The sequence below is a fragment of the Fusarium flagelliforme genome, assembly GCF_020744385.1.
Source record: "Fusarium flagelliforme strain FIESC 12 MPI-CAGE-AA-0113 chromosome Unknown B0J16scaffold_7, whole genome shotgun sequence".
Taxonomy (NCBI): Eukaryota; Fungi; Ascomycota; class Sordariomycetes; order Hypocreales; family Nectriaceae; genus Fusarium; species Fusarium flagelliforme.
Window position 1 is genome coordinate 2,875,226 of NW_025763509.1, and position 19,181 is coordinate 2,894,406.

Consider the following 19,181-nt stretch of genomic DNA (forward strand, 5'->3'; position numbering starts at 1 on the left):
CAGATGGTCTCAGATCCAGCAAAGAAGGCGGAAATCTTCAGAGAGGCCTTTTTTCCCGCCCTACGAGAAGCTGAACTTGGCGATATCGAAGGCGCAACATATCCGGATCGAATAGCGATGTCACCCATCACAGAACAAGAAGTAGAGCGAGCGATACAAGAAGCCTCTCCATTCAAAGCTCCTGGCCCTGATGGTATCCTGAACAAGGCACTCCAGCTGGCGGCGACATGGATTAAGCCTCACTTAACGGCGATATACAACCAATGCCTCAATCTGGGATACTGTCCCCAACACTTTAGGGAGTCAACGACGGTGGTGCTAAAGAAGCAAGGAAAAGATAACTACACCATCCCTGCGTCATACCGGCCGATAGGTTTGTTAAATACTATAGGCAAGATCATGGATGCCATCATAGCAGATCGGTTAAGCTACGTGGCAGAGACACACTACCTGCTCCCTTTAACACACATGGGAGGTCGAAAGCTGAGATCTACCGAGCATGCAATACACCACATCATCGACAAGATCTACGAAGCATGGAACAGAGGGCGAGGGCAGGTGGCGAGCCTTCTCCTGCTTGATGTCTCTGGCGCTTTCGACAACGTGTCACACAAGCGGCTCCTACACAACCTACGGAAGAGAAGGATTGATGAGAAGACGGTTAGGTGGATCGCCAGCCTTCTTCAAGACCGACACACTAGAATCTCGATCGATGGATTCAAAACAGAACGACACAAAGTCTCAACAGGCACAGTACAAGGCTCGCCCCTCTCGCCCATTCTCTACATCTTCTACAACGCAGACCTTGTCGAGAAATGTGACTTGGAAGAGGAAACCACTGCGACTGGATTCATCGACGACGTAGCTATCTTAACATGGGGAGGCTCAACGATAGAAACATGCACCAAGCTCCAACGGGCACTCCAAAGAGCAGAGCAATGGACGAAAACCCACGCGTCCGTCTTTTCGCCTAGTAAATTCCAGCTGATACACTTCACTAGAGCACGGACGAGAATAGACACACAGCATCCGCTACACACAACATGGGGTGAGATCCCCGCAAAGCAGACTTGCAAGTATCTGGGGCTCATCCTGGACTCGGCACTACAATGGAAACCCCATTTAGGTGAGGTACAGCGGAAGGCGACAAGGACGATCTCAGCTCTCTATAGCCTGGGAAGCTCAACCTGGGGCCTTACGTTCCAAGACATGAGAAACATCTATCGGGGTGCTGTGCTGCCACAGATCATGTACGTGTGCTCCGCATGGTCGAACGCCAACTGGAAAACACGGAACACGCCGTACACCCACAAGACATTGGAGCAATTACAACGTCTGCAGGCGCGAGCGGCCAGGGCAGTTTCTGGTGCCTTCAAAGCCACATCAATTCCAGCCCTGGATGTCGAGACATATCTCCTTCCCGTCGAGCACCAGATCTGGAAACACAACGTCGAGTGTCTAGGAAGAATCACCCTCGGGACAGAAACCCTTGGGGAACAGGAACAACAACGCTGCGCAAACCGCATACGAGAGCGGAACATCAGAATGAGCCCACGCAGAGCGATACAGAAGGCCATACAAGAAGAATAAGGATTCAGTCTCAAGGAACTAGAGGTAATTACCCCGTACGTCGTCGCCCCATGGTGGATAGGCCCGAAGACGTTCATTGAGGAGAATGCCGAGAAAGCACGGTTAAGACACCAGCATAGCATCGAAAAGGAGCCTAACGCTATACATATATACACGGACGGAAGTGGTATCAACGGTCACGTGGGTTCAGCAGCAGTATGTACCACCACCAATCAAGCCAAGAGCGCCTATATGGGTGAAGACACTGTATCGACAGTATACGCCGGTGAGCTTCAGGGGGTCTCCTTAGCTCTCCAGATCGCTCAACAAGATCGAGACCAAGGCAACGTCAGAACGAAAGTCATGATCTACACAGACAACCAAGCAGCCATTAGGTCGGTGGCGAGGCCCAGGGGTAAATCAGGATCTTACCTTCTACAAGACATCACGCAGAGGATACAGACACTGCGGGCGCAAGGCTTAACAGTCGAGGTTCGATGGATTCCAGCTCACAAGGGGATATACGGTAACGAAGCTGCCGATCGAGCAGCCAAGGAAGCCACGGGATGGAGACAGAGAGGACCACCAGGTCCAAGGGCACAGCAGCCTCCAATATTACGTTCATTGAGAGCCACACTGAAGATGTGGTCGCGCAGAGTTGTCAACAGAAGATGGCAAGCCCAATGGCATCAGGAAACTAGGGGTAGGGCAACCTACCGGCACACACCAGAACCAACACCGAGAGTACTACAGCCACACAAGCACTTCGCCAAGAGGCAGAGCGCCATATACACTCAACTTCGCACCGAGAAGATTGGGATGAACGACTTCCTTTTCAAACAAAGAGTACCAGGGTTCACGGACCCGGGATGCGACTGCAGAGAAGGACGACAGACAGTGGCTCACATTTTGCTCCAGTGCAGGAAGTACTCAGCACTTCGAAATCTGGAACTAGGACAATTTCCAGGACGTCAAAATCTTCGGACACTGCTGAGCGAGCGCAAAGTAGCAGCAAAAGTCGTCAAATTTACGGAGCAAACCCAGATCCTTGGGCAATTCAGGATCAGTTCCTGACCAGACGAAGCTGAGCACTGGGGGGAGACTGTAGGTAGAAAGGACCCGCACACGAGGCGGATAGTCCGCCTCGCTGGAGATAAAACACATATGTACATTAGTATCTCAAACCACGATCTAAGGCAGCTGGCTAGCCGATGTAGATAGAGGTTAGGGAGGAGGAGAAAGTGGGAAGTTTGGAGACAGCTGGCCAAATATCGTTTGATGTCTGGCGAAGTGGGGCGGCACGGATGAATATTCGGGGCGTCTCGGCTGTCGGCCAAACCCCACTAGCCGGGCATGGCTGCTGTTAAAAAGCGGCTAAAACCGAGTAGGAATACAACCAACCAACCAACCAACCTTGAAGGGGAGAGTTGAACACAACACAACATGAATATACCAATCTGGATCAATGGACCGAATACACGTAATGTCTGACAATATCCTGGCATTTCCAGTCATACACACTGTGGAAGTCACATGAGACACTGCTATGAACCGTCTGCGAAAGCTTATCTTACATTGGTCGAACCAGGCAAGAGCCATCTAATTTCGGCCGGTTCTGTACAGCATGGACAGCTATGGAGAGAATATTGGGAGGATACAAGACAGAAGTGGCCGTTGAGTCGAGCAAGATAGATGGCATGGTCTGCAAGTGCACACTCCAAGTTTTTGATGGTGACAATATAGGTGCGAAACAAGACCGAATGCGACCTTTTGTGGCCATCCAGCCTGCCACGGCCGAATACAACTCTCCGCCGATTCCACCCCTTCGCTTTCGTGACATGCCTCGTATTTCTTCTTCATACGATTAGCCCTAAATCCTATAAGAGATGAAATTCAGGGCTTTGCTAATGACAGCATTGGCGCAAGGCTGTTTCCGAAGCATCGGATTACAACCCAAGCATATTCAATGCCAACGATATAGCTGTTCCTTGTAGCCCTTTTCCTACGGATTCATCCAGTCATTTCAATTGCTCGGCTTGGGAAATATGGTCGACAAGCTTGGGATCGAGGATTCCAGAGTGACATGGCACACGGCAACAATTCGGCGCAAAACTTACCATTACATGAAAGCCAACCCGGATAACGAACCTGTTGCGACAATTATCCTTCTACATGGATTTCCTGATTTGGCCTTCGGCTGGCGGTATCAGATACCGTGTCTGCAATCTCACGGATATCAGATCGTCGCGCCAGACATGCTTGGTTTCGGCCTTACCAGCGCCCCTTGTCAGCCAAGCTCGTACGCCTTGAGGAGCATCGCCGAGGACATCAGAGACCTCGCACAACTTGTCGCCAAAGATAAAAAAAATCATCCTCGGTGGACACGACTTGGGCGGCGCCGTGGTTTGGCGCACGGCTCTGTGGTTTCCCGACCTGGTGCAGGGTATTTTTAGCGTTGGCACCCCGTTCATCCCGCCCTCGCGCATCTATCGTTCGCTAGATGACGTCACGCAAATTGAGGGTATGAAGAGCTTGAGGCATCAGCTGCAGTTCCAAAGCAAGCTGATTAGAAACGAGATAACGGAAGAAACAAAGGTCCGGCAATTTCTTAATGCCATGTTTGGCGCCAAGGGTCCAGAAAATGAAGTTGGCTTGAGTACAGCGGAAGGCATTTTGTTTCCAAATTTACCCAAATTGAACCAATCCGAATTGCTGTCAAACGTCGAGATGGATTATTATGTCTCTAGATATTCTCTACAAGGACAGGCTAAACTGGAAGGACCCCTCCGCTGGTATCACACACGGGCACACAACTACCTCGACGAGTTACGGCTCTTACTGAAGCCCCTCAAATTCTCCATGCCGGCGTTGTTCTTGGCTACCATCCGGGACAAAGTGTCGCCGCCAAGCATATCTGAGGGTATGGATCAATACTTTAAGAACTTGACTCACAGAGAGGTGGATACATCTCACTGGGCGTTATGGGAGTCGCATTCCAAGATTAACGAGCAGATAGTATCGTGGCTGGAGACGTTACAATAGGTCAAAAATACGAGACCTGAACCAATCATATCTATTCCGCTACCCTGCCGGTGCCGCACGCCTTGGGGACAGAAAGAAGGGGGAAAAGAATTGATAGTAAGAAAAGTGGTTGGTTATTGTTGTATTATTATTATCATCAATCTTTGAACAACATGTCTAAATGCTTGTAACTTACATGAAAAACCATATTGATACCCAGAGTTGTAGAGAACGAACCCAGTTCATCGAGTTATTTCGAATACATAGTATCCGCATTTGTTATCCGTTCTGGAAGATCAAAGAAAGAAGCCCCATTCTTTGTAGATGATAAAAAAAGCTTGAGTTGGAGGCAAAGCGTCGCTCCAATTCTTTTTTTTTTTCTTATTCTTTTTCTTTTCTTTAAATTTAGGACTTTCATTATCGTTCTAGTATTACAGTATTGATCGTGACAGGGCCAATCATTCAGAAAGCCAAACAGACAAGCCATATGACGGCCAACCATAGAGAGATTTGTAAAGAGGGCAATTCGATTCAAGTTATTAGGCTTACTGTATATCAGTTGAGCGGCTCATGGGCAACTGGCAGGCTCAATATAATCATGTAACATTGTTGCAAACGTCGCCGTAGCACAACAAGCCATTTGTAGACCCTGAGGGTTAGAAGTGAGCATGCATGTGACAGCAACGATCCAACCCCCCCTCTCCTTTGGGTGAGGGTGGGACTGCCGAGTTGGAGGGATCGAAAATTGTATCGTTTGACAAAAGTGGCGATAGAACAGTTCTTTGCTCGAGGATCAACGTTTTCCAATTGTGCCTAGAACATTAGTGGGGAAGGTAAACAATAATTGATTTATAGGAGCTGCTTTTCGACAGGGCTTCATCTATGCATTTGATCGCTTAAATGCCCTCTAGATCAGATCCTCTCTCCATGCCGGAAGCAATGTTTCTGTATCTTGAATCAGGATAAACAAGTAAGTTTTCTGTCTGATCGAGATTTCCCAAAGATCTGAAGCTCGTTCCCACCAGAGATTCTTGCCCTTTCCCATCTCCTGATGCCTCCCAGAACATAGCCCCTCCCAGGCCTCGCTGCTTCAAGTAGGACACCTTTTCCTGGATTGCTTCTGGAGTATCGTAGGAGCAGATGCCTCCGCCAGATGGATACTTGCCGTAGTATGCTTGCGCCTTCTCATCGTACATCATCTCGAGACCTTGTTTGAGTAAAGCTTTGTAGTCCCAGACCCCGGCCTCCCAGCTACCCAGCGCCTTGTTGGGAAGGCCTACGCCCGAGTGCGGTTCTCCCATGCCAGATGCACCGATGAAGGATCTTCCATACGCAGGCATGCCGAGGATGAGTTTGTGAGAAGGTACCCCAGCATCAAGGTAGGCTTTGACGGCATCATCAGTATTGAATGGAGTAGACTGGGGAAGATCTGTGTTTGCATAGAGGTTAGCGGTGTGACCAGCTACAGAACTCCAGGATCCGGCATAGTCGTAAGCCATAAGGTTGATGTAATCGACTACACGACCAAGATCCGCGAGGCGTAGCTTGTTGTAATGGCTCGAGCCTGCTGGAGCGGCGATGGTAAGCTGGAAGTGGTATCCCGGTGCGTGCTTGGAAGCGTAAGCATCAAGCTCGGCTCGTACTGCTTCGAGGAGTAGTATCATGTTGGAGGCATCCTCATCAGTAGCTGGGTACTCCCAATCGATGTCGATGCCGTCGAAGCCCCAGTCTTTCAGAAGAGTGACTGCCGACTTGGCAAAGGTAGATCGACTGGCGGCACTAGCTGCGGTAGTGGCGAAGTTTGTAGACCAAGTCCAGCCGCCAATGGATAGCAGGACCTTGAGGTTGCGGTGCGCCTTTTTCAGGAGAAAGAGTTGCTTAACGCATCCAAACGCGTTATCTGTATCGCTTTCGAGCCACGCTAGAGAGCGGAGATTGGACCTCTGTTAGCAAACGGGTTGAGCCAAGTTTGAGCTTTGGCAAGTTATACATGGAAACGGGTCGGAATAGGTAGGAAGGATTGATGGGTTCTGAGTTTGCCACGAGAGATGCATTTGCAAACCGCAAACGCCAGAGATCGTAGGTGACGGTAGAAGTCAAGCTTGTTGTAGGTGCGACAGAACTTACAATCTCCTTCGTAATGCTTTTCCAAATCTGCGTATGTATCGCCTGTGAATCTAAGAAGGGTTAGGATCGAAGCTTCCGATATTGCTATTTCCTTCCGAGAGAACGTACACCGTGCCGTCCTCCTGCACATTCATAAAAGCGTATAGCACATGTGTTATGCTGGAGGCGGGGAGATCCTGTGGTTGGAAACCTCGCTCATATACCCCCCTAACATACGTTTACGATTAGTATCTCGTCTCGCTCAATTGATCCGGCCATGGCTGCGGCAAGCTTGCCAAGACTTCAATCGCATGGTAATTGGGGCTGCCATACCAGTTGACAAAGTAGACCATGTTTGCATATCTTACGTCATTCTGGGAAGGTTCCCTCTGATACAGTTGTAAGGCGTTAAGCTCTGCGGCGCTAAGCATAGACTGGATCGCAATGACCAAGACGGTCATTCTCAAGTAGTGAGCCAGCATGTCGCAAATAGTATTTTTGTTGGATAACTCTTTGATCTTAGGATGAATGGGCGGATGTAGAAACTAGGAATTGATGGGAGTTAGCTTATCTTTAATGAACCCGATGGCAAATGGATGCAGAAACAGATTATACTAAACGGATCCCATAGAGAAGGACCGCTAGAGAATCTTTTTCTTTTTCTTTTTCTTCTTTTTTTCCCCACTCCACACTGAAACATATACTAAAGTAGGGATAAAAAGAGTCACAGCCTTCTTGAGCTGGTAGCCCTTGGCGGCTAAGGCTTCCGGTACTTTTGGTAGTTAGAATCCTAGGATTCCATATATGGCCATTATTGATGCATCTCGTGTATGGGCAAGGCGCTTTCAGTAGAGATTTCGACGGAAGTGGACTTTATTGAGGCATGTCTTTTAGACCCAGGTCGAGCTAGACTGATAAGCAGTGATGCCCTGGTAACACCTAGCTGCGATGGAACCTGACCCCGATATCTTCTTCGAGCCGGGGAGTGGGGGTTACGACCTTCGAGGAGATGAGGAACCTAACTAAAACGAGGACCTAGGACTACCAAGAGGATTCGAAAAGCGCTTTCACGTCTTGCAACCGGTCCTGAGGACAGACATGGGTGGAGGATTTCATTTAATCATTACTGTATTTGAGAAATCTGTTTTAGGGAACGCGAATCCCCCGTCAAGGCCAGGCCAGGCAAAGCAAGTGGGGTTGACTCCGACTCTTCGATGAGCTGACGGGAGTTTGCTGGCGTAGTGCGGTATGGTAGTACTGTTCAACATTCTATCACATATTGTACAGTACTGTACATGTGCACCTTCCTGTTCACAATTACATCCTCTTTGTAAACTTTGGAGCAGCGACTTATAGATACATACAAGTACTGCTTACATGGGTCAAGGTATCCGCATTAGGACGTCAAGAACACCTGAACGTCATTTTCGACTCTGGGATAAGCGTACTTCATTGATAGATACAAGTATCTAGACAAAACCTAGAATGGAGTCGCTTACGATAATGCGTGTCAGCCCTGTAGCTACTTTTCATTAAGCTTGGAGCGAATCTTCGTCAGCATTCACGCAGAAGTATACAGTAACAAAAAGTAAGCCACTAACACTATGTGGAGACACGAAGAGAGTGTGATAGTGTTGTAAAAGAGGAAACTACGAATGTTCATCACTGTACCTTGGATCAAATAAAATTAAGTGGTTGCGCGATTTCTTTTCTTGTCGCATCTTGTGATGCTCTATAGCTGTACAGAATTCGCTGTCTTGCTACGTGCTCATTCCCATTTCGTCTATACCACAGACTACGCCTTACGCCGCCGCCGCTGCTAGTCGCTCGAAGACTTCATCCTCACTTGGGTACCCATCGCCTTTGATCTTTTTATACGTAGGAATCAAAACAGCCTTGTCAACTTCAGCATACCTACCACGCTGCACATAGACGACTTGTCCGTTCATAGAGGTATCAGCCATGAGGTAAGCAGCACAGCGAGCAACTGCAGAGGCAGGCTGCACGTCGACATTTATGCTGCTCAGCAAGCTCTTCAAGGATGGGAGAACATTGCTGTCCGTCCAGCTGGGTGCCAAGGTATTGACACGGATCGGAACTCGAGCGGCTTTAAGCAACGGGACAAGTCCTCGCCCGAAGCCGAGCACTCCATGCTTGGCAGTAGCTAATACATATCAGCCTGATTAAGCGCCCTGAGGATACCGTTCCTCAACTTACCGTAGTCAACGGCGCGGAAACGCTGGAGGCCGGTCGCGGATCCGGTGATAACAATACTTCCTCCTTCAAGTTGCTGCCGCAGATGGTGAATCGCGAGAGTAGACGTGTTGATAACACCCTTGACGTTAACGTCAAGGTTCCGGCTCGATGGTTCCATTAGGTTGCCATTTTGGTCAAGTTGAGTAGACAAGTAATCAGCGCATGGCCCAATACCGGCGTTGGCAAAGACATGATCGATACGGCCATGTGCCTCCTTTGCCTTGTTGAACAGCACAAGTAACTCTTCCCATTTAGTTACATCTGTCTTGATGAACTTATAGGCACCTGTCATTTCCTTTTCAAGAGTCTGGATATCACCGTTGACTACCGAGGCTCCGATCGATAGAAGTAGTTCCACGGTAGCTAGTCCTATGCCAGATGAACCGCCTATTCAAAGAGATTTAATGTTAAAAGAGGCCGACGTAATTAAGGCGTGTAGAGCCAGCCCATTTATGAGCTTGGCCATCTGGGCATTGGAGCGGGATGCGGGGGCCGAGACGGGCAGTATGTTTCATACCTGTGACAACGATAACATTGCCCTTGAGGGTAGTCAAGTCCTCATCTTCAAACGCAAACTCAGCCATATTTCCCGAAACGCTTTTGTCTCTGTCGATATGGATATATCGATAGATAAAAAAACGAATAAGCAATCGAGTAAGATTTTGTCGACTGTGGCGAACATCGAAGGAAATTTAAAAGTATAAGGATCTTATACCGTCTGACGGACAATACGACACTCTCGGGGTGAGCTGGAAGGGTACATATTGTAAAGGCAAATTTTGGACTGACTGGTTGATCTGGTGTCCACAAATCCGTGTGGGAAAGTCCTCTTGTGGCGGTACACTCTTGTTAGTCATTTTTCGCAATATGACTTTCTTTTAAGTCAGTGTGAAACAGTATCACATAAGGCTGCTAGACCCATTCAGGCCATAACGTCTTCATTACGTTCCACGCCGGTATGTGAACGAAGACGAACATGGAGGGCCAAAAGAAGCGGCTCCCTAAGCTCGTTAACTAGTGTTTAGCCATCTATCTATGTCCTTGAGTTTTGTGAACGGTATCCGCTATAGAGACTGCACGGGTCTAATTTCAACAGGACCATGGGTATTGAACTTGCATATACCACGAAGTCCTTTTAGATGCGAAGTCACGGTATCTGTACAGTATTGAGCACTTGCATCTTCCACTCTGAGACAACATGATCTTTGTTGAGTCTAAGGTGGGGCTATCTATATACATGGCTGTACTTCATCAGCCGAGTTTTGTCAGAAATCGGCCCGCTTATAGATGCGTAAGCAATCTCTAGCTGGGCTGATGAAGTTGGAATTCTAGGGCGCGAGTCTGTGGAAGTGGAGGCATAATGACGGTGCGAGTCAAAAGCACTGCAGCTTACATCGATAAGACAAGTACATTTGTACGTCCACTTTTAGTGTCGGCATCAGTGTACACAGTGTAAAGCGCTACCTGACCCCGGCGTATAGGGTTTTGTTTTACAAACAAGAGTTATTGAAAGAGAGGAAGGTGCAAGTGCTCAACACTGTAGTAATGAAGATACTCCGCAATTTTCTATCTAAGTGGAGTATGAAGGATTGTTGTGCGCTTCTAAAGCACATGTAGGGAAAGGCATCGTTGCTGACGATTGGCAAAATCAATAAATCGCGGATCCTAACCCTCACTCACACTTTCCATTCCAGACTCTGGAATCCAGAATCGGACTGCCGCTAATACGCCTACTAAAACTACGTATTATCCCCATTAAACATTCACTGCTTATCTGGGCTGGTAAGTTCTCAAGTGGTCCATTGTTCACTATAGTTTCAGGGTATGTCAAGGATTACACCCATACTATCAGTGGAAGCACATCCTTTGCCCTGTTTTACCACTATGATCACATCTCTTAGCTCGCATACCCTTTCGTTTTGACCTGAGATTTATGATGTGCTGTCGAACAAGTTCGCCTATCTTCTCCCAACATATGTGCATAATCTCGCCCGCTGTGCTCGTCCACACAGATCACACCGATCACATCGATCACATCGATCACACCTTCGGGTCTTGTCGAAGCGCATAAGGCGGGGGCGGAGGCGGAGGAGGCGGCTGCCTTCCATCTGGAATCGTACACTCATCTAGGATATCCGCTGAGACCAGGTCGTATGTTGAGAGCGCCGAAGTTGGTCGTAGATCGGTTTGGCATGCACGATCGACGTATCGCGGCATTGTGAGAACATCAACTGATACGGGGATGACTTGAGAGGAGATGACATCTGCGCTTCCGCTATCCGTGATGCGGCATGATCCATATCTTGTTGTATAAATCATATTTGCCTGTTGTCTTGGTACAGGATTCTTTGCGTCATGTCTTTGAGTAGATATCCGGTGTTTGGGTTTAAAAGGCCGCAAATTGATCTTATTTCGTCGGAATGTATTCTTCGCTCTTCCTTGAGCTGAACGGCACTGGTCAGACCAGCTGCTACTGTCAAAAAGATGTGATAGCCGTGAGACGAGTGGTGATAGACATGCCCAAGACATGTTGCTGAAGGGCCAGAATGAATTCTGCCGGCTTTGGTAAAATGGCTGAGGGAGCCGCATCAGCAAGTTGGCCTTTTATCCAAGGTCGAGCTGGATGCTTCTGTTCTGGCCGGCTGTCTTGCGCCTGGAACGGCCGTTGCCGGCTCGGCCCTAGCCTTATGAATACTTTTCTCATTTTTTACTTTCGGGACGGCTGTCACAAATGGAAAACTTGAACTTAGTCGTACTAATCAAGGGGCTTTATGTAACTTAAACTTACCTTAAGCCTGGTTCCATTCTCGCTCCACTTTTGAGAAGTGATAGGCTTGGGATGGGAATTTCAGCGATCATACGCCACTGTGATACCGGTATGTTCTGACACATCAATTAGCCAACACTGCGTCAGGCAGTTCAGGTTATTGATACCGCTTTCATATACAGTACACAATGTCATGAACCATCGAAGCTGACTTGAATGTGTCGGGGAGGGTGTTACGAATCTGAAATTTGCCAACACATCGATGCAACTAGCTACTATTCCGAATTGCTCCCGGTGCCTCTCTATCGACACAAACATGAAATACTTGTACATTTCTTGAAACGTACCCAGACATATAAACAGCCGTGACATTCAACCTACTACAATCATATATGTATTATCCTAGAGATATCCTCCTAGCCAAGGACTCGAGTAGCTTCATTCATGTAATGGGAAGGAGATGTATGGACTGCAAGACTCTGAATAGAAGAGTTTGCTCCAGTCGGACAAGAGGCAGTGGCAGGACCATGGCTATTGTGGATTGAAGGCCTGGTGAAGACGAAATGTGTATCTTCGACTGTAGAGTTTGTATTGACAATCTTTTGTTGACACGCTGTGGGCTACAACTCCCGACAGGCATTTTTGTCAAACTCTGAGGAATGTTCACACTACGCCAAGATAGTAGAGAGGAGCTTCACCCTATCTAGGAACTGGATACAGAAAAGTAAAAGACTGAGACGCCACCTCTAGATCAAAGACACCCGCGATTCCAGTTTGTCTGCATGAACTTTGCTTAGTTGCGTTCTACCAGTGCCGTGTATGACAGAACGGCCGCCATGAAGTCTCTACCTTTTAGGTCGGCGATGCAGTACGCACCCAAAGATCAGACTAGGGTTCATCTAACCATCCTCGGCGTCGATGATTCTTCGCAGGTTCTAAGGACGGGCACTAAAATCCCACTAACACTTAGAAGAACTGCAATATTATTCCAGCTTTACGGGGTCAATTTCTCCACCAGCGCATCCAGCGGTCTCATAGTCATTGGACTGCCCCAGCTGGCATCAAACCTCAATATACCGCAGTCGCTCGCTTTCTGGCCGCCGTCAGCTCACGGTCTAGCCGCAGCTCCCGCGCTGCTACTTTCAGGCGCCGCCGCTGATGCCTTGGGGCCGCGATTCATAAATCTATCGGGGTGCATACTCGACGGCGTGCTCATGTTGTCCTGTGGATTTATCAAGCGCGTCCAACAGTTAATAGCAAACATGATTTCAGCTTCAAAGCATGATAGAGTTACGGGGGAATATCAGTATAGGTAGATGTTATGTCTCAGCTAAGTAGGCATCCTTTCCGGCTCGACCTTGTTCACTTGTCTTCATGTCGCCAATGGCGGCTCATTACCCCCAGCCTCGTTAGGCGTGCCTCATATCCCTGAAAGAACCAAGTAAAGGCGCGTAGCGTCTAGGTCTTGGTCGCTCATAAGGACGCCATGGATCTGTCGCTCTGTCTCTCATGACACTACGCCCTGGGTTTTGGAGTGAGAAACCTGGTTACTTTGAGGAAGAATATTTGGTAAGAAATACATGTACCTAAATATCTTTCAGTATAAATAACAGCAAGTTGCCATCATTTTACATCCATTCTCTCTTCTTTCTCACCTTGGCCACCGTCCCAACATCTCTTTCCAGACGAACAGATGCCGATCAAAGTCATGCAGAAACTCCTGCACCACCTCATCATGGGAGGAACAATCACTCAAATCTCCGCCGCTACCACCCTACCATTTGAACAATGTATTGTTCGGCATACTAGCAAGTCCAGAGAGAGGAAGAATTCGCATCAGCCGGGGAGAATGGTCCAACAGCAGCAGGATAGCGATAGCCAACATCCATTGTCTTTCAGAGACTGTGCTGGAACAGAATGTGCTTCTCAAATCGACGCACAACGTGCAATGCCTGAAGTCACGAGGTTGTCCGAACGGCCTCGCACCTTTACGGCCCGTGCCAGAGAGTCTATGAGCAACGGATCATGGGTAGCTAGTTTGCGGACGCCATCGACAAAACGGCGCAGAAGATCAGCCATGAGATCGAAGAAAAACTCAAATGTATGCAATTCCGAAGATATTGAGATGTAGTGCTGACAGTTGTAAAGAGAAACGCCGTATCTTACTCAAGCCCAAGGGCTGTTTCACTTCCCCCCCGACGTGGAAACAAGTCTCCCGACAACGACGACGATTTTGATTTTCCAAGCATTGAGGAAATCTATAACGGGCTTCAACTACACCGAAATGAGCAGCGGCTAGCTAGGAGCGGCTAGGGAGATAAAGGAAACAGAAGTTGCTTCTCAGGGTTTAACAGCATTTCCTTAAGATCTGCCTCTCATAACTTGGTCATATGAGCAGCGTAATAACGCACTGTTTCGCAATCCCGCAGTCGATTCTGCATACTTTCATGTACTTTATGAAGAATAATCACCGCCATCTATTATTTCTTTGTTGCCTTGTAATCCTTGGAACAAACATTCAAGAGCGAACAGCTACGTGGTAGGAGACATATGTAGGATGATATATGAATTAAAAACTGAATCGTGTCGAGCTTCGAAAGGGAATCATGGAACTTGATTAAAAACTTCGTCGTTGAAAGCTGTGTACCAGGCCGAAATTAAATGTTGACCTTGTTCGAGATGATAGTGTTTTAGCAAGACCTGAGTCATGTGTTGATAAGTCTCGTCTGCTGTGCCTTTGGTGTTCAAGAAGCTGATCAATCGACAGTGCGTCGGTACGAATGTCCTGAGCCTTTTCAACACAAGCAGACGACTCGTATTCTACCGTACCACCATGCTGATAGCCTACACCTTCCATATAAGCCAAGACTGAAGGCGACGTTCCTCAGCCATGTAGGAGTCCATTCACCCGTCCAGCCTCAGTTGTATGGATCTTAGATGGACAGATGGGCAGATGGGCATAATCATCTCCTCCAATACTATCCACGTCATTTTCGCAAGCCAGCCTCTGTTACAATATTGAGGGCTTCAGGAGAGGTCCTTTTTTGTATCGAATGGCAAATGTGTAACCCATCGTAGGGTTGTCGCAGAAGCCAAAAACTGATCAGATCAGGAGTCACTACATTCGATTTGAATGCAGCTGGACGTACCAATATGGACGAAAGTGAGTATAGTATCTGTATCATATATTTGCTTGATCTTCTATCTTATTGAAATGACGTGGATCCTGGAGGCAGTCGTGTGGCATATTCTTGCCTCTTGATAGGAATGGTCCCAGTCTCTTCAACCTCCTCGTTTTGTCATCTCATCGCTTGTAAGAAATAAGAATGCAACGCGGGATGCATTTGAAATCATTCTCCCAGCCAGGAAAGAGCATACACAAGTTTCTTCAGGTCCGTGATCTTCTGTCATCCATCAACAATCAAGCCACCCTGCGCCAGGCCCTTGTCGAATCCACTGCTACTAACATCTTTTGCCAGCCACTTTCAGTGATCCACAAGGCCCAAGAGATGCAGCTCCTGACCGCTAGGGACGACCTCGCTCAACTGACAGGTGGGAGACCTCTCGACGACATTGCCAAGATGCCATCAGACGATCGCCGCGCCGTACTCTGTAAGTACTTGGTCAAGGAGGGTCCAGTCACGGTGCAAGAACCTATTGCTTGGTCAGATGAGGAGAGTATTGGGAGATTTCTTCTTCTAAAGAAATTCCTCAATGACGATGCGTCTCGACAGCATCTCCTTCTAGAAGCTCGAAGAGTGTTTTATGAGGAGAACGCATTCGTAATCTGCTTGAGCGGATTCTCTCGCTTCTTGGACGATATGCTTGGCGATTGGGAAGATGCTGTTGCGGTCGAAATGCTAGTGCGTGATCTCACGATCAAGGCGGAAAGGCAGGACTGTCAATGCGGGCAGTTGATGGAATATATCCAGCGCCTCTCCTATTTTGCCAAGATGCCACAACTTCAAAAGATTACGATTGAATGGTGTACTCCGACGAAAGCTATGGACGAGGGTTTACCTTATGACTGGAGTACGCTATCTAGTAGTAGCAGTAGTAAAGGAAACAGCTTACGCAGTTTCACGGACGATGATGGTACTTCTGATAACGGAGGCTCCAGTGAGGTCTTGAGATGGGAGACTTCAGACGATGACATCTGGAGCCTGGATGGAGATGTGCACGGGTGAGCTGCCATAGAAGGCATTTGTATTAGTAGGTGGATGCATATGGTCATTGAGTTCATGAGAGAACTTCATAGTGCAAATATCCAGAAACAAACCAAATTCGCAGGTTTTTCTTGTGACGAGTTTCTTTCTACGATGTGTCTTGGTGTATATAACTGTCTACTATTAATAGGTTGGTTACACTCCTTTTGACGACGTCTTCTCGTGGAGAAAGAACAGAAACATGAATGGATCACCGCAAGGTCTGCAACCCATCCATCTCCGAGTATCCGGGTAGCATATGTGCTGACAGGGCCAGAAGGGTTACCTTCCCATAGCTCTTTTGCTTTCCTGGAGCAATCAACTGGTACTCACAGGGACTATTTGATACCAGGCTGGGAATTACTAAGATTGTAATGAAGCGAGCCGAGCCCGAATAGTCGTCCGCACAGTTCCTCAGGAAGGGCGCTATAAGAAGAAAGTATTCCAACCGGAGGCTTCCAGATATACGCCTCGCTAGCATGACAAAAAGCCTGTCCGTGGGTCGTTCTAACGGTTTGTTTCCTCGAACCGTTGGTTTTGTCATTTAACGCCATACTCCACTGTTGCATATCCATTCATACTGATATGTGGCAAGTCGTCTGTTTCGTTGACATTATTAATAAAGGCCTCTTGCGGTCATACCTCTTACTCTTTCTTCCAGGTTGAGAACTTCTAAGCGTTTACGTTACGAGTATGCCAGCTGGCTGGTTGCCATATCGATCTACCCTATAGATGCCATTGACCACATCTAAAACTGTCGTTCGGAGCATACCTCACACGCTTTTCTGAATTGTTGATTTCCCAACGGCGGAACTCTGTCTGAAGAAGGATCGTGTTACGGTTATTTTGAATGGGGCTTTGTTTCGTCCCTCCTTCGACCCGGACCTCATGGTTCAAAACCTCATGATCTACCTGATCGCGGCCTGGTGAAACACGTCTGGATCTCATCGCTCTAAATAATGGCCAAATGGTTGGCAAACACCCGGCCACAATTCCCAGAGTTGCTTCTATAACCGTCCATTTTGCAACATCTCTATATACGACTTAGTGAGCAAGCATGAGGTAACAGCAAGTGGATGTAGGTCTTACACTGTTTCATAGAGAAAGTCTTCGGTAAGATCCAACATCTTGATGTAGGGAATTCGCACAATCATTGCCGCGCCCGCTCTGTTATATCGACGTATAGTCAGCCACGCAATGAACTTTAAATAGACACCAATCCGGCTCCTCCTGCCCTGGGAAGTAGGCCAATGAGTATTCTCATCGTTGCCAATGGATGTGGCAAGCCCTTGGAGGAGAGCTGCCTAGACATACGAGCTCATACGGACGTAACACTAACAATAGTTTCAAGGTAAAGGAAAACATAAAAAAGTAAAACAACACTCACAGTACGCCTAAGCTCGTCAAAGCTTGGATCGCAGCTTTGGTTTTCCACGGCAACCGCGCGTTCCATAGGCTCATAATGGGTACTACTAGAGCCAAGGTCCAATCGCTGAGGGCCAAAACGATGCTAAGAACTATACCAGTGATGGGTACGATGTTTTTTGAACACTTGCCAGGGCTGATGGGAACATTGAATTGCTCCCAATAGTAGCCGACGGGAGAGCACTGGAAGATGCTGGTCAAGAAAAACACAATCGATGTAGCCCAGACGCAGACAAGACAGAGGGCCAAAGTTACTCTAAGGAAGGGTCTATTGACGATCGCTCGTTTTGATGGTTGGCCGATGTAAAGCTGATGGAGATACAAAACTACCGATGTCTTGATGAAGCATGAAAGTGCGGCATATATTAGTTCCCCGAAATACCAAGTTTGGAAACCTTTGACAATTCCTGCTCTGTTAACGTCGCCCGCATGTTGTCCAATTCCGCCGTCCACTATGCCGCGTACTATAATGATAACCTGGGCAGTATAGAGGAACTGGGAAAGTGGTCCACAGTCAGTGTCATTTTGTCATTGCCCAGGGGCAGAAAGCCTCGTGAAGAGGGCGAATAGTGCAACTATGTGCATTGCACCTGCCATATTCAGAACGTGAACTTACCACTGACAGATACATCAACTTGTCGTGTATTACATGCTCTTTCATAATGACAGATTGCGCCCAGAATCGTAAACATGCCGAGAGGTAGACAAGTACGGTACAGCAGATCTGGATGATGAAGAGCTCGAGGGCTTTCTCACTGGTATTCCAAGCCATCCTATTGTTTGCAACAGATAGCGGCTGCAAACGCCTCAAATGATATCAAGAGCTACTTGGCAATCACGCCGCACTTTTGGGGGGGTGTGGTGGGGTCAAAAATTCTCTTGTGCTACGTTTGCGGTCTGTTGACGTAGGGGTGGAATACTACCAGATTGCAGTTTGATGATACGGCTCTTACTAGGCAGGTTTGTTCTCTTACCGATCTGCGCATCGCCGTGCTCTTATAGGTCTTTGGATAGTCACGTCAAATATTCGACAATGAGCCCTTCAAAGTAAAGTTTTTTCTTCGAAGAATATTGGCTAAAATGGGCCGAATTTTTGCATCCAATATTTCCAAGGTTTTCATATGTTACTATTTGAGCTTTTAGCCCATTTCTACTAGCCACTATGGGATCAAACTTTGCCGCATCACTTCTGACCCAGTCCACGCGGCATTGCAGCTATCAACGTCGTCAGCCTGAATCAATTTGCCAATTCTGTCGCTAGCTAGAAAAGAACAAGAGTAAAGATAGAGAAGAGGGCGAGGGCCAACCCACGTTGTGAGAATATGTGAAGAGGCTACCAGGGATGCGACTGGCAATGTGGGGGCGAAGTGGGAAAGTATTAGGAAGCTACTCTCTGACAGATCTGGAATAATGAATGGGGTAGCTTACCAATGTGATACTCCGCAGTGCCAATAATGATTCTCATTGGACAAATCCAGTACCTAGGCATTCACCAGGTTCCGGGTAGGCTGGGAGGAGGTCAGATCCCCAATCTTATACAGTGGGGTGCGGGTTCACAGTCAGGAGTTTACTATGGAAAGTGCTTCAAAATGGACTAAGCGTGGCGCACGACCCATGCCCAGCCTGCGTCAAGATGAACCCCGCCATCTCTCAGGCGTAACAGCCTCTGTCTATCTCGGCGGTCTGGAATCGGGCGCCGGCATCAAGATCAATGTATATTTACTTCAATAACCTGGAAGATGTATTGCTTACTAACTGTCGCTTGGTCCGGTCTTCTATAGAGTTCGCATCTGTTCATATTCTTCGATACTGATCTGGATGCTGTTAGTGAG

The 19,181-nt window shown here is 47.8% G+C and overlaps 8 protein-coding genes across 8 annotated transcripts; 4 read left to right on the forward strand and 4 right to left on the reverse strand.

Moving 5' to 3' along the window:
* Window positions 1-3,614: 3,614 nt before the first annotated feature.
* B0J16DRAFT_358406 (Alpha/Beta hydrolase protein) lies at window positions 3,615-4,611 on the forward strand (the record flags this gene model as incomplete). The annotated part of the gene is made up of 2 exons (XM_046129585.1): window positions 3,615-3,917; window positions 4,012-4,611. 2 exons carry the CDS (start codon window positions 3,615-3,617, stop codon window positions 4,609-4,611), a joined length of 903 nt encoding a protein of 300 aa, XP_045979519.1.
* An 875-nt stretch (window positions 4,612-5,486) lies between these two features.
* Window positions 5,487-7,049, reverse strand: B0J16DRAFT_388995 (glycoside hydrolase superfamily; the record flags this gene model as incomplete). Its single annotated transcript, XM_046131786.1, has 4 exons — window positions 5,487-6,511; window positions 6,718-6,767; window positions 6,826-6,924; window positions 7,030-7,049. The coding sequence occupies 4 exons, from the start codon at window positions 7,047-7,049 to the stop codon at window positions 5,487-5,489; spliced, it is 1,194 nt and encodes a 397-aa protein (XP_045979520.1).
* A 1,449-nt stretch (window positions 7,050-8,498) lies between these two features.
* On the reverse strand, window positions 8,499-9,536 carry B0J16DRAFT_324616 (uncharacterized protein; the record flags this gene model as incomplete). The annotated part of the gene is made up of 3 exons (XM_046125836.1): window positions 8,499-8,860; window positions 8,914-9,339; window positions 9,470-9,536. 3 exons carry the CDS (start codon window positions 9,534-9,536, stop codon window positions 8,499-8,501), a joined length of 855 nt encoding a protein of 284 aa, XP_045979521.1.
* Window positions 9,537-10,992: 1,456 nt separating this feature from the next.
* Window positions 10,993-11,481, reverse strand: B0J16DRAFT_273842 (uncharacterized protein; the record flags this gene model as incomplete). The annotated part of the gene is made up of 1 exon (XM_046123656.1): window positions 10,993-11,481. The coding sequence occupies one exon, from the start codon at window positions 11,479-11,481 to the stop codon at window positions 10,993-10,995; it is 489 nt and encodes a 162-aa protein (XP_045979522.1).
* A 1,074-nt stretch (window positions 11,482-12,555) lies between these two features.
* On the forward strand, window positions 12,556-13,035 carry B0J16DRAFT_324617 (uncharacterized protein; the record flags this gene model as incomplete). Its single annotated transcript, XM_046125837.1, has 1 exon — window positions 12,556-13,035. The coding sequence occupies one exon, from the start codon at window positions 12,556-12,558 to the stop codon at window positions 13,033-13,035; it is 480 nt and encodes a 159-aa protein (XP_045979523.1).
* Window positions 13,036-13,454: 419 nt separating this feature from the next.
* B0J16DRAFT_324618 (uncharacterized protein) lies at window positions 13,455-14,032 on the forward strand (the record flags this gene model as incomplete). Its single annotated transcript, XM_046125838.1, has 2 exons — window positions 13,455-13,820; window positions 13,868-14,032. The coding sequence occupies 2 exons, from the start codon at window positions 13,455-13,457 to the stop codon at window positions 14,030-14,032; spliced, it is 531 nt and encodes a 176-aa protein (XP_045979524.1).
* Window positions 14,033-15,057: 1,025 nt separating this feature from the next.
* Window positions 15,058-15,906, forward strand: B0J16DRAFT_273691 (uncharacterized protein; the record flags this gene model as incomplete). Its single annotated transcript, XM_046123651.1, has 3 exons — window positions 15,058-15,111; window positions 15,199-15,335; window positions 15,516-15,906. The coding sequence occupies 3 exons, from the start codon at window positions 15,058-15,060 to the stop codon at window positions 15,904-15,906; spliced, it is 582 nt and encodes a 193-aa protein (XP_045979525.1).
* A 744-nt stretch (window positions 15,907-16,650) lies between these two features.
* Window positions 16,651-18,121, reverse strand: B0J16DRAFT_273364 (uncharacterized protein; the record flags this gene model as incomplete). Its single annotated transcript, XM_046123636.1, has 4 exons — window positions 16,651-16,809; window positions 17,016-17,091; window positions 17,312-17,844; window positions 17,966-18,121. The coding sequence occupies 4 exons, from the start codon at window positions 18,119-18,121 to the stop codon at window positions 16,651-16,653; spliced, it is 924 nt and encodes a 307-aa protein (XP_045979526.1).
* Between the last annotated feature and the right edge of the window lie 1,060 nt (window positions 18,122-19,181).